General features: G+C 40.1%; 1 protein-coding gene across 1 annotated transcript in view; it reads left to right on the forward strand.

Moving 5' to 3' along the window:
* The window catches only part of itga11a (integrin, alpha 11a), a 51245-nt gene that overhangs the window by 17561 nt on the left and 20361 nt on the right, over nucleotides 1-13323 (forward strand). Inside the window, 11 exon segments of the mRNA XM_086106551.1 lie at nucleotides 303-415; nucleotides 773-864; nucleotides 1567-1911; nucleotides 1995-2143; nucleotides 2232-2376; nucleotides 2841-3006; nucleotides 3565-3635; nucleotides 4860-5004; nucleotides 5838-5986; nucleotides 7144-7287; nucleotides 10018-10221. Of these exon segments, the coding sequence (XP_085962677.1) occupies nucleotides 303-415; nucleotides 773-864; nucleotides 1567-1911; nucleotides 1995-2143; nucleotides 2232-2376; nucleotides 2841-3006; nucleotides 3565-3635; nucleotides 4860-5004; nucleotides 5838-5986; nucleotides 7144-7287; nucleotides 10018-10221 (1723 nt within the window).

The raw sequence follows: 13323 nt of genomic DNA on the forward strand, positions 1-13323 counted from the left end.
GGTCAATGTTTATTTTAGCAGACGTTAAATAATGTCAGCTCAATCCAACTATCAAAACCCATCCATTGGTTTAAAAAAAAAGATTCTGGAAGAGCAAAATAAAAATAGGTAAAGCTTTGCATTGCCAAGCTCTGTTATATATTTTTTCAAGCTGTAGTGTTCAGTGTGTTTTACCATTCATCACCATATCCTTCAAAATGTACATTTTATCAAGGTGATGAGCAATCTGGATGCTGCTGCTCTCATATGTGACGCACTGAAAATTAATGATGACTTTTTTTGCGACGCTGTGTTTTTTGCAGGTTATTAGTCGGAGCACCATATGAAATGAACGGTGCTTACCAGACAGGGGATGTATACAAATGTTCACTGACCAAACGAACCAATGGAAATGGTTGCATCAAGCTTAATCTAGGTAAAGTGACGCATGATCTGTAAGGTACAGCACAATAGAAATAGCTTGCATGTGCTCCTGCATGTGACTCATTAAACGTCACGGTGGCACGTGTGAAACAGATATTGATACCAAAGCAGTCATTCCTCATTTTACAGTTTAATGGGTTCTTTACATTTCCATGTGTTTTGTACCACTAATGTCCCCACATGGCATGTCAACTCATGCAGACTTCACATCTTGGCCCTGTTAATTTAAACGTGCATTTTCGTTAGTCTGCGTGTGGCCAGGGCGACACCTAAGTCCAACAAAATGAAAGTACTGTGTATGTTAGGTTTGGAAATGAGCATTTGAGATCATCTCTTGTTTTCCATCAAGGAAGGATATCTCTGACCAATGTATCTGAGCGGAAAGACAAGATGAGGTTGGGAATGACACTTACGACTAATCCTAAAGACAACAGTTTTGTGGTGAGACCATCTTAATACATATCGAATTGATTGTCAGATTAAGGATATGGAAAAACAATGAATTGTACGAATGAGAGCGCCTTTCCTTGAAGAAAACCTCAATTTACTGAGGTTGTTGATGTTTATATATGTTGCACATATGATCAATCTTATGCTCAAAACTGCACTCTGTCCCTTGAGCTCAGATTTACGTGTTCAAGCTACTGCCTCCGCTTGCTCAGCATCCAGTTTACCACAACCCTGCTCCGGACACACAGCATGAATAATGGATTGTGAAAATTGATATTTCCTGTTCTTGTTCTCGATGCTCTCACATCTATCAATTGTTTTTGTTGAGACAACTGGGTCAGAACTGATCATTAAGATGCCAGTGGTTGACTCTGCTTACTTTGTGATAAGTCCAAAAGGTTCTCTGTTTTGCTTAAAATTGCGGTTCCATCATCACCATCAAACCAGTTCGGAGAGTTGATTGTATCAAAAGTATATACCGGTAGTCATTCCAGAATCGGAGCATTATATTGTTAACGAATGCTGGGAAATGCCTATGCTCCCTTTTCTGCAGTCAAAATGTTTTGTGGGGGGCGGGGGACTAATACAAAATACTAATACAACAAAAACCCCAATCAACATCAATGTCAATGTCTCTCCTCTTGATTAAAATAGGAGCATTCCCGACTCTAATCTGATTCTTTCATGTTTCAGGCCTGCGGCCCACTTTGGTCTTATGAGTGTGGCAGCTCTTACTACAGCACTGGTATATGCTCCAGAGTCAATGCAAGCTTCAAGTTCTCCCGAACGATTGCACCTGCCTTTCAGAGTAAGCTTTAAAGCTGACACATCCTGGCCCAAAGAGGGCTATTTATTTGTGAATGCGCTGAACCACCATTTTTACCTTTTGCCATCTCGAAATGTTTTCAAGGATGTGAGACCTATATGGACATAGTGATCGTTCTGGATGGGTCAAACTCCATCTACCCTTGGTATGAAGTGCAGGCCTTTCTCATCAACATTCTTCAGAAGTTCTATATTGGACCAGGTCAAATTCAGGTGTTTCCTTTTTTATTTTCCACCACGTGTTGTTTAGCTGGAGCTGTACTCATTGTGGTTTGCTATCGTGTCTCTTTAACCAGGTTGGAGTTGTTCAGTACGGCGAGAAAGTTGTGCACGAGTTCAAACTCAACGATTTCAAATCTGTTGAGGAAGTCGTAAAGAGAGCACGCAGTATCGACCAGCGAGGCGGCGAGGAGACCAACACGGCCCTTGGCATCAACATTGCGCGGTACATGCCACCGTTCCGTATATATCTACTGTTGGCTCACTTTCAGAATGTCATTTGGTTCAAATAAGGTGCACGTTTGCTGTCACAGATCTGAGGCTTTCAAACAAGGAGGCCGGCGCGGGGCCAAGAAAGTGATGATAGTGATAACTGACGGAGAGTCCCATGATAGCGTTGACCTCCAGCCAGCCATAGAGGAGAGTGAGAAGGATGGAATCACCCGTTACGCCATTGCTGTGAGTCTGCTAGACCTATAATTCACCCTGGTTTGGGCTGCGATTTTATGAGGTTACTTTTCTGCTGGCGACTGAGTTTCAAGTGCAGCTTAAAAGCAGTAATGGCATGTGAACAGTAATGACCTCAGCGGGTGATATGGCAATCTCATGTTAACAGTGGAGCCGAAAGCAATCAACCCCAAACTCGACTGAGAGGATGTGGAATTAAAGGTGTAAATGAGCTTGTCCAGACCACATAAGACTGTGGTTTGGGCCTCTGCTGCTTGTTGCTGATAACATCCTTTAATCTTTCAATGAATTACCAAGAACAAAGTGCAACTGGTCAGAACAAAATCATTATCAGACACCATTCTCTGAGACTTTAAATGTACTGTAGATGAATTAAGTTGCGAATTTGGCAACATTACATGATTAAAAGTGTTTTTTCTTGATGCTGATTCTGAACATTGCTTTCATCTTCACAGGTTCTTGGCTACTACAACAGGAGAGGCATTAACCCTGAGGCATTCCTCAATGAGATCAAATACATTGCCAGTGACCCAGATGATAAACACTTTTTTAATGTGACGGATGAGTCGGCACTGAAGGATATTGTGGATGCGCTTGGCGAGCGCATCTTCAGTTTAGAAGGTTTGCTTGATAATCCTTTCGTGATTTGACATTTTTCTTTGAGATCAAAAAATGTGTGGAAGAAGTTTTTTTTTTGAGAGGTAATGACACTCTTATGTCAGGCCAGTGCATCGTATGCTGCTCTGCCTCGTCAACAAGGGGTGTCAAACTCACTATAGCTCCCTTCTCCCTTCCTTTCTGAACACAAGAAAACTCACTGACGGCCAATGTCTCATTAACTCCACCAATAAAGCCAGTTGAGCAAAGTCTCATCACTTGCAACAAAAAATGCAACACATGACTTGACTTTGTGTTTTCGCTGGCTGGCCAAAATGTGTCGATAGTTGTCAAATCCTCTCTGCCACAGTATTGTTCATCGGACTAATGTTGGCAGAGGCTTGTTCAGATGGCAAAACATGATTATTTGTTCATCGCCTCAATTGCCATTTTGCCAGACTGTGTTATCGTACATATGATACATTCAAAATGAGATATTTGAAATCTTCTCTCCATCCGTATGGTATAAAAGGTTCATTCTGTGCGCGTTTAAAGGCCTTCAAGACGTATTTGTTTGTACAGGAACCAGTAAAAATGGAACGGCGTTTGGTCTCCAGATGTCTCAAGCTGGATTCTCCGCCCACAATGTTGAGGTTAGTTGTACTTATACTATCACATTGTCTCATCCCGTCTGTCATCATACACGGAGCAACACATTGTCTCAATTTTGATGACATCATAACGCCTCCTCATAACCCAGCATTTATCACTTTTCACTCCCCCTCCAGAGGTGCCAGGGGGGACTCAGAGGCCTAGGTGATCTTGATTTAGGGGCCCCTGGCAGAAAATACAGATTTTCTTTTCCACTCGAGCCATCCAGGGATGGGAAATAAAACTGCTTCTCTCTGGGGACACACATTATGTGAAGTTGAGACAGTCAGTTATCCTGCAGTTTGGCTTTTTGCTTTGCAATCTTTTTCTGGGTGACACCGCAGAAAGGGGGTTGGGGGGTATGTTTCACAACTTGGACACCATACAGGCACCTATGGTTCATAAAACGCTATGCTTACTCAATGGGTTCATTCTTGGCTTTTAAGTTTGCCTTCACAGTGGGATTTGTCAGGAGACAAATCCATCTATCCCACTTAATGCTGAAAATAGCTGAGAATTTGCAAATGGGTGACATAAAAGGTCGGAAATTCTGTCCACAAGGCCAGATTCCATAGATGCTCCACAGCAGTCAACCTGAGGGTTGACAGTAGGATAACTTCTTGGAAGGAATGTAGGCATTTAAAAGAGGAAGAATGTCCTGAAGGCACAGATGTTTTTGTTGAGACTGCAAGCTGCTTATGTCATATACCAGACATTTTATACATCAGCATTTATAGTTTATCCAGCTGTTGTTTGTTTAGCATGCCTAATCATGGCATTAAAAAAAGTGTTGTTTGCTTATATTCTGTTAACATCAGCTCTCCACAGGACTATGGTTGTAGAAAATGGATGTTTCTGGATTGCATGTGATTTTTTTTTCTTCATGGTTAATCTTAAAATGGCAAGGTGGGGTCTACTCTTCACATAGCCTCATGGAAAAATCAAAGGTAATCAATCATTTTGATAATAAAAGTCGAAAGAGAATGAAGAAACCCGTGAAAATGTCATTGAATGGGGGGTATCGAAGACAGACACGGCGACTTAAATAGCCTTATTTAGTCCAAGCAAAGTCAGACAAATTGGCGCAAAATGAGATTTTGGATCTATTGCTTTGTTTTTACACTAAACACAAATCAAACCAAGTGAGGGTACACAGTGCAGTGAATATCTCTGTAAAGTTTTTGAAATCAGTTTTGACAACAATGTGGCATGTTTATCACCTCTAGGATGGAACTTTGGTGGGAGCTGTTGGGGCTTATGATTGGAACGGGGCAGTGTTAAAAGAAACACGGCAAGGGAAAGTGGTCCCTCCAAAAGCTTCCTACACGCAGGAGTTTCCAGAAGAGCTCAAAAACCATGGCGCCTACTTGGGTCAGTATCCCTCCAAATGTTTCAATAACATCAACAGTGTTTTATGTTAGAAAAACTCTGCCATTGATATGAATGATGCAGTTTGGTCGTATGTTCGTCGACACTCTATGGACTTTGTTTTTAAGTTTGTAAGCTTCTGTCTCCATCATTTACATCCAGAAGAGGGTAATTCACAATGAATATCCATGTCAATCTCAAACTTACTCATGAAATAGAAGAAGGGTTTTGCCAATTTTTGTCGAGGTCAATATGGTTTCAGTTTTAAAAGATACACTAAATCAGGAGACACCGGTGTGTGTGTGTGGGGGGGGGGGGTTGTCTTCGTTACGGACCCCAGTGCCCCACTCAGTCTTTTCCATCGCATCCAGCACCATCTATCTCCTCCACCACAAAAGCTGTGTTTTTACCATCAGTGGTTTGTTTGACTAAGCTTATCCAGCAGGCTGCCAGCTAAAGTAGCTCGAGTCGTAATATGAGGTGGAAGTAAAATTCTAGACAAGGGTTATTACGGAGGTGGAAAAGTACATGTTGATCAAGCGGAATTTTCAGTGGGAATTCACACACAAAAAAAAAATATTGGCAAACGCAGAGTATTGGTTGCGTTTCAGCTTCTGCACATTGCTGTAGTGATATTTCTATGGACATTTGTTTAAATTGACACTCATGCTATTGTTCTGTATCTTTATGAATGTCGAAACATTATTTTTTTTCAAACAACACGTTTGCTTTAACAATGTCCCTTCATTTGCAGAGTGACGCAGTCATAGTGTGGGAAATATTAAACTTTCACAGGTTATCTAAAAGTAGATTTGTTGTTGTTGTTTTTTGATCAGGTTATACAGTGACATCAGTGGTGTCAGCCAAAAATGGGCGTCTGCTTGTTGCCGGAGCGCCACGCTTTAATCATACTGGTAAAGTGATCATTTTCACTTTGAAGAGCCCCGGTAACCTCACCATCCTCCATTCCCTCAAAGGCCAGCAGGTAGCAACATAAAGTACTTGTATTATTACACAGAAATGAGTAAGATGAATCACCCTCAATGTTTTATTCCACTCACGATACAATAGAAATTCCTTCCAAAGTTCATCTTTGGTTGATGTTACGGTTACTTTAACACGCCTGCTTGTGTGTCTTCTTTGTGGAATAGGCAAGTAAAACTAAATTCCAGTTTCAAGACTTTTTGGCAGCGAATGAAAAAAACAACATCTAACTATCACATTTATTTTATTAACCTAAACATAAAGACATGCAACTCTGCTGATGGGTGTGATTAAAGTCACAGAATCTCACTCAACCAGTAATAATAATAATGTTATGTTTTTGGAAATTAAAATTACTTAAACATTTAACAGGGTAATGTCGCCTCTTGATGTAAATAACCTTTTTTTAAGTGGCACTCTTGCACTTTTTAATTCACAAATGATTTTGTTGCTTTTATTTGGTGTCTCCTCACAGCTTGAATTTAACGTGTCGAATAAAAACATGAATGTATAAAATCCATTTGTTAACAAGTTGACCAAAGTTAGAAAAAAAAAAGCAAAACTAAATAAATGTGTGTTTGTGTGTGTGTGTGTATATATATATCACTTTAATTGTACAATTGATTGTTGGAATGGTCCTTAAACACATACTGTATGAAATGATCAGTATGACAATATCTGTCTTAATGACTTTTTTACAGAGACTGTGGCAATGTCTTCTTGACCACTACACTCACCACTGGAAAATGGCATGTTGCCATGAGCCTGTAGCAATTTACATTTTACCTCGGCAGCAGCAACACAACACAAACAGCAGATATTTTCCGGCAAAACCTTTTTAATTCCTCATCTCTTCTGATTTTTTATCTTATTTATTTTCTTCGGGCAGATGTTTCTCATAAAAAGCCAGATAGATGGTGATCCATGCAGTGACTGATCCAGTAATGTTCCCACAGTCGGAACATCGACAAATATGTCATAACAGTTGACTTCACAAAACACAAGCCCACATTTGCTTGGATATTGAGGATTTTGAGCCAATTTAGATTATCAGACAACAAAGTAGCCAGGCTACTAGATAGAAATATGAAGATCAATTGGAAAAAAGATTGTTATGCATCTTGAAATATGATTTTTGAACATGTGGTCTATTTTCAGATTGGCTCCTATTATGGGAGTGAGATTGCACCAATGGATATTGATGGAGACGGTGTAACTGACAACCTTTTGGTGGCGGCGCCTATGTTCTTCAGTGGAGGCATGGAGAAGGGAAAAGTATACATCTACAGAGTTTCAGAGCTGGTAGGTGTATCCAGTCTTAAAGAGGCAGACCACAAACTCTACTGGCATTGTTCTAGTTGAGGCCAAGTAAACTGTTTTACTAAATTGGGTCAACAACTGTTCCGACTCCAGACATCCCCCCGGTTATTTTCACAACACACCTCAGCAAAGGTGCCCAGTAACGCACAAAGAAACAGATTGTTGCATTCCAGCACGGCAGTTTAACTGCAGACAGGCATTTGACCCATGACTTTAACCAGATCAAATATGGAGATCAAAAAGGAAAAACTTTGCGACTTCAGTATAGCGAATTTTAACAGACGCTCTATAATGAACTCAACAGGAAAATATTCTAAACCTGTTGCAGACTAATCATTGAGGGCGAGAACCTGATGTAATTGACGGGAATTCCAGTTCCAGGTCTGTCTTGCTCGTTGGAAAAATAAATGGAAAAGGACACTCATGCTATGGACCAACCACATCGAACAGACTGCATATGAACAGAGAAATCTACGTGGATGTCCGTTGGCAAGCCACTAACTTTGTAGTTGTTTAGTCATGCTTGAAGTATTATTTACATTTTCAAAGAACATATTAAGCAAAAGATGAACGATCCGTGACTTCAAACTTTATTGTCCCTGTGAGGTTGAAGTCATCAATCAGTAGGAATTGGCAACCACTGCAAAAGCTCGAATTGAAATCTGGCAGCTGATCAAAAATAACATTCTATTCCGTGTGTAAACACTTTTAAAGTCATTTTGACCACCCTGGACTAAACCAATGTCTTAACCAGCTCAGAATGATTACCTTTTACTCTGACTTTGCATACTCATCAGGTAGCAGAGAAAGAAAACCTGCCCTCCTAAATCAACTTCATTCGCAATTATTCAACTGAAAAAATGATCATCTCATGTTTCGTCTGCTCTAAATTTTATTATGAACCGAAAAGCCAAGTAGAGCAATGACACGTATGACTACTGGTAGAGTTGCATTTTTTTTCCCCCCCATGCAGCCAGAAGGCTTTCTTAGAAACATTTTCCAGTCAGTTAATTACTTCCATAAACTTGGATATTTTCCATCTGACCTTCTACTCATCCCCCCCCCCCCCCCCCAAGGATTTAACAGCCCCTTGGTTTAGTCAGCAAATTTTATCTAAATTTTACAAAAGTCCATTTGTGACTGTTTAACTCTTGAGCTACTTACATTCCTTCATGATGTGGTCACTAAAGAGCCAAGAATAAATAACTGGATTATGCCAATAGTAAAAGCTGTTGACCCATCTTGTTTCGGAAAAGTTGAGCAACCAGTGAAGAAGAACCGTACTAGACATATAATATTGTCTTTTCAGGCATTTCATCATTTGAAGTCTCTTGGTCATTCCTCATCCCCGTCATGATCGGTCGCTGTAATTCATTAAGCAGACTATGACATGCAAACCCCAGACGCTGACAAAGTGTAATGTGAATTTTTCCCCATGTGTTTTATTTCCTCTTGCTCTGTTTTGATGTTTTAGGAGCTGTTTTTGCTGATAGACAATAAGAATGGTCTATGACTAAGTTGTCTCTAGGTCAGGGGTGCCCAAACTTTTTGGACCGAAGAGCGACTTTTCGATCAACCAACCTCCCACGATCGACCCGTTATCGCGCATGCACATACACACCATGATGAGCAACAGCCTGACACGGAGGCATGCGACGCACTTTTGCAACCTGTTCACTATCATAGCTCACACGTACCGTTTTAAAGTGCTTCCCTTGGCCCTCTAGATTCCTATTCTTTGCCAGTGCCCTCTGTGAATTGTACACGAAACAAACTCTGAATGTGAATAATGATAACGATAAAAGATATAGCGCAGCAGCTCTGATCACAAACTGCAATTGCAGACTGCTGAGCGCTAACTTCCGGTGACGCAGGTCACGCGCCACCGTTGGTTAAAGATTTACCTGCTTTATATTATTTTATTTAGTTAATACCTTTTGTGAAAATTAGACTGATAGGGTGATTAGTGTGCAGTATTCATTAACACAAAAAATATATTGCTAACATGTACAAAGACACACAAATGTTTTTTTTTTCTCCTCTACACCCCTCGCGATTAACTTGGAACCAGTCCGCGATCTACCGGTTGATCGCGATCGACGTAATGGGCACCCCTTCTCTAGGTTCATACCATTACAATCTTAAATTATTTTTTAATGATCTTGAGATAAAATTCCTTGTTTACTTCTCTTCACTTGTTCCCAGATGTTAGAAATAATCAAGTTCAAGATCAAACAGACATCATAGATTTTGCATTAAGTAGAGCAATGACCAAGATGTAATTATTATTATTATTATTGTTGTTATCATTTTCATGTTTTTGTTCTTTTACTTGTCTCGAATGAATTACATGAAGTCCATGGGCATAAAGATGGAAAAGATTTTGAATGAGGCCAGATGAACACTATCACCAATGTATGCTTTCATGATGGAAAACTAGATTTGAGACTATTATCCCTACAATGAGGGCATATGCCTTCAAAGTCCAATGAATGTAAAGCCCTAAACATACAAACTCAAATTACTTCATCAATCCCTGATGTGCAGCTGAAATGTACTTCCTGGTCAAGTTCATGTCAGCGTTATTTCCCGTCGATAGTGAATAGCCACTCAGGCTTGCTGGGGTTTGTTTTGTTTTGTTGTCATTTTCTTATTGACTGAAACGTATACCGAAAGATCTAACAAATGTATTTTAATTTCCAAATCTTTCAGAACCGTTTCATTTTTGAGGGCGCATTAGAGATCCACAACGGTGGCCAGAATGCTCGCTTTGGCTCATCCCTCGCACCCGTCCCCGATTTAAATGGGGATGGCTTCAATGACCTGGTGGTCGGGGCTCCATTAGAAGACGATCACAAAGGGGCAATCTATGTTTTCTTCAGTCAGCAGAACAGAATACTGCGCAAATACAAACAGGTATGTTGTAAAGTGAACTGTATTTAAATCATTGCTGGAGTCAGGCGAAATCTTCAAAGTTCCAAACCTTCACTTTTCAGGAAAAAAAAAGAGATTGACATTTAAGATTGATTGAGAAGGCCAACAGTGACAATAATGTGGCGCATTTGATGTGGGTGATGGATCATTTAATGCTCTGTTAATTTTCGAAAACCCCAACATACGTTTTGAGTAAAGATATACGGTATGTTGAACAATAATAAGCTATCCCCGCTGACTTTGTGCAAGAAGCGAGGTCCACTCTGGACCAGTTGCTAGTAAACACCCGTTAGATTCCCACAAAAAGAATCCCAACTGGCCGTCGAAAGAGCCGAGCCAAGAATCAAATCCAGAATCTTTGACTGTGAAACAGGCATACTGGCCACATGCCCAACCGTGTCATGCCAGGAAATACAAAATTTAAAAATACAATCTTTCTTTGTATTATGACATTCATGTCTGTGCCGTGTGTTCAGATATATATTTTTAGCTTGCGGCTATTGAAGTTGGCCTGTTTTCCTGAAATTATTGATGTCTGGTCCTTCATAAAAAGATTTTCTGAGAGATATAAAATCACAATCATGAGGGTGAGTGTATTCCATTATTTCAAAAGTTTGGTGAGTGTTCAAAAGACAAGCTCCAGTGTAGACTGGAAAAGTGGAGACAACTGTTGAGAGTCATCAAGAAACAGACTCAGGTCAAATATCCAAGACTAACCTCGTAAAGGAGATCGATGATGTAATGTTGTTATCCAAGCTATCGTACACATAGAACATTGTAAACAATGGTGCAATAGCAGCCAATTTATCAGAATCCTTCAACCATCTGTACAAAAAAGAAATGCATACTGTATATATACTGTTTATATATATATATATTTTTTGTCTGCAAGGATGTTTTGACTTTTCTCCCACTGGACTTGGCAAGAGCATGTGGCTGTGTTGTTTACTGTGGCAACACATGCCACATTAGCTCAAATATATAGTTCATGCTTTTGACAGGCGACAGGTGGCTGGCCTTAACCAATTTTTGTTTCCCATGCTGATTTTTTTTTATTTAAAAAAAAAGGTTTTGGAAATGAAATACCTGGATTGTCAGAAAAACAATGAGCGGTCTGGCAATCATTAGAGGTTTGACGGAATAGTTATGGGGTGTGAGTCAGAGCGAGCACACTGTCAAGCCATTGTGTGACAGGTGTAATTGAAAGGACATCTTTGCATAAAAGGTAACAGGCAAATAAAATCTAGGTCGTGAAATGGGTTCAGAGAAGTTTGCGTCAAATATAAGCACATGGAATCGAGCACAACCCGCAAAGAAAGAAAGTAAACAAATTCAACCATAATTAAATGAAAACCAACACAAAATGCCATTCCAGATGGGATTGTGACAATAGAAGTAGTATTTGCAAAAATTGTGGTTGTGTCTGAAAAACCCACAATGCTTACTGAAATTACTTGAATCTGATGGGAGTGGAATTTGCCAAACTGCATATTGACGAGCCACAGAGCTTCTGAGATGTCCTTTGGACAAATGAAACAACACTTTGGCCTTTTGTAAGCTTACATCAGCGCTGTTTCCAGAGGGGAAAAAAAGGAAGGATGCAAAGAAAATAACACTACTTACTGTTTAACATTGTGGTGTCTTGTTTACGTGCCCTGCGACTGACCTTGACTGACATGCCCCGCGACTCACCAGTTCAGGGTGGAGTCCGCCTTCCGCCTGAAGTTAGTTGGGCTAGGCTCCAGCACCCCCTGTGACCCAGTCGAGAATAAACTGTGTTGAAAATGGATGGATGGATGGATGGATGGTGTATTGGATATGTTCTGGAGCTGTGCAAGATATGATCAAATCTTCGGACAAGCATGTAACTGCCATTTTGCAGTTAACATTTGACTGGCAAATACATTATAACGTATTTGGAAATACGTATTTGTGAATGCGTGCAAATAACGTTCAAATGCACTTGCAAGCGAAATGCCCAAAAACGTTTCCAATAACGTTAGGCATGCACACGTCGATACCCCCTGGCGCTTTGGGATAAAAACGCCAAACGGAACTCATTAAGATTAAGATTAAGATATCCTTTATTTGTCCCACACTGGGGAAATTTACAGTCTACAGCAGCAAGATTGTGGGTAGAAAGAAGAAGAAAAAAAACAAACACCGTTCAATTAAGTGCAATATAAATACAATATGCATGCACTCCAGACATCATAATAAATCATTAAAAATTTGGTGAAGCAATATTGAACTACTTAATTTTTAACGTATTGGTATAATGTAGGTGGAATTGCGAAAAAAAAAAAAAAGAAAGAATACTTTTTTTTCTTTTTTTGCGCATATGTAAGTCAGTGTGGCCTGGTGATCGAGTGGTTAGCGCGTCGACCTCAGAGTACAGAGTTTGTGGGTTCGATTCTGGCTCCGGCCTCCTTGTGTGCAGGTTGTGTGTTCTCCCTGTGCCTGCGTGGGTTTTCTCCGGGTACTCCGGTTTCCCCTCACATTCTAAAAACATGCACGGCAGGTTAATTGAACAGTCTAAATTTTCACTAGGTGTGAGTGTGAGCGTGGATATTTGTTCGTCTCTGTGTGCCCTGCGATTGGCTGGCAATCGGTTCAGAGTGTCCTGCATATTGCCCGAAAACAACTGGAATAGGCTCCATTGTGCATGGGGAAAAGAAAGTAAAGATAAGAAGTTCTCTCGTTGAATGGTCACGTGATCGGCCATCTGGAAAATATGAACCAGACATTAAGAAATCCGTTCAGACTTCAGTCATGCTCAAAATTCAGTAATTTCTAATACCTAGTTGTTGTTTTTTTCACGCAACCTGTATATTTAGTCCATGAACCCTGAATGAAATCAAATATAAATATATGGAGAAGGAACTGAAACCAGTTGGAGCCGCAAAATTCCTGTTGACTGGAGCATCAGTCTAATTGAGAGCCACAGAAATTGTTTGATTGCTGCGAGTGCCTCAAAAGCTTGTGCAATTGATGTTTGAAGATTAAGGGCACCATCATTTTTTTTGTCCAGGTTATTATTATTATTATTAATAGTTTGTTTGTTTGTTTTACATAATATTAGTT

The sequence above is a fragment of the Hippocampus guttulatus genome, chromosome 3 (genome assembly GCF_054856545.1).
Source record: "Hippocampus guttulatus isolate MCC_2025c chromosome 3, RoL_Hgut_1.0, whole genome shotgun sequence".
In the NCBI taxonomy this organism is placed as follows: Eukaryota; Metazoa; Chordata; class Actinopteri; order Syngnathiformes; family Syngnathidae; genus Hippocampus; species Hippocampus guttulatus.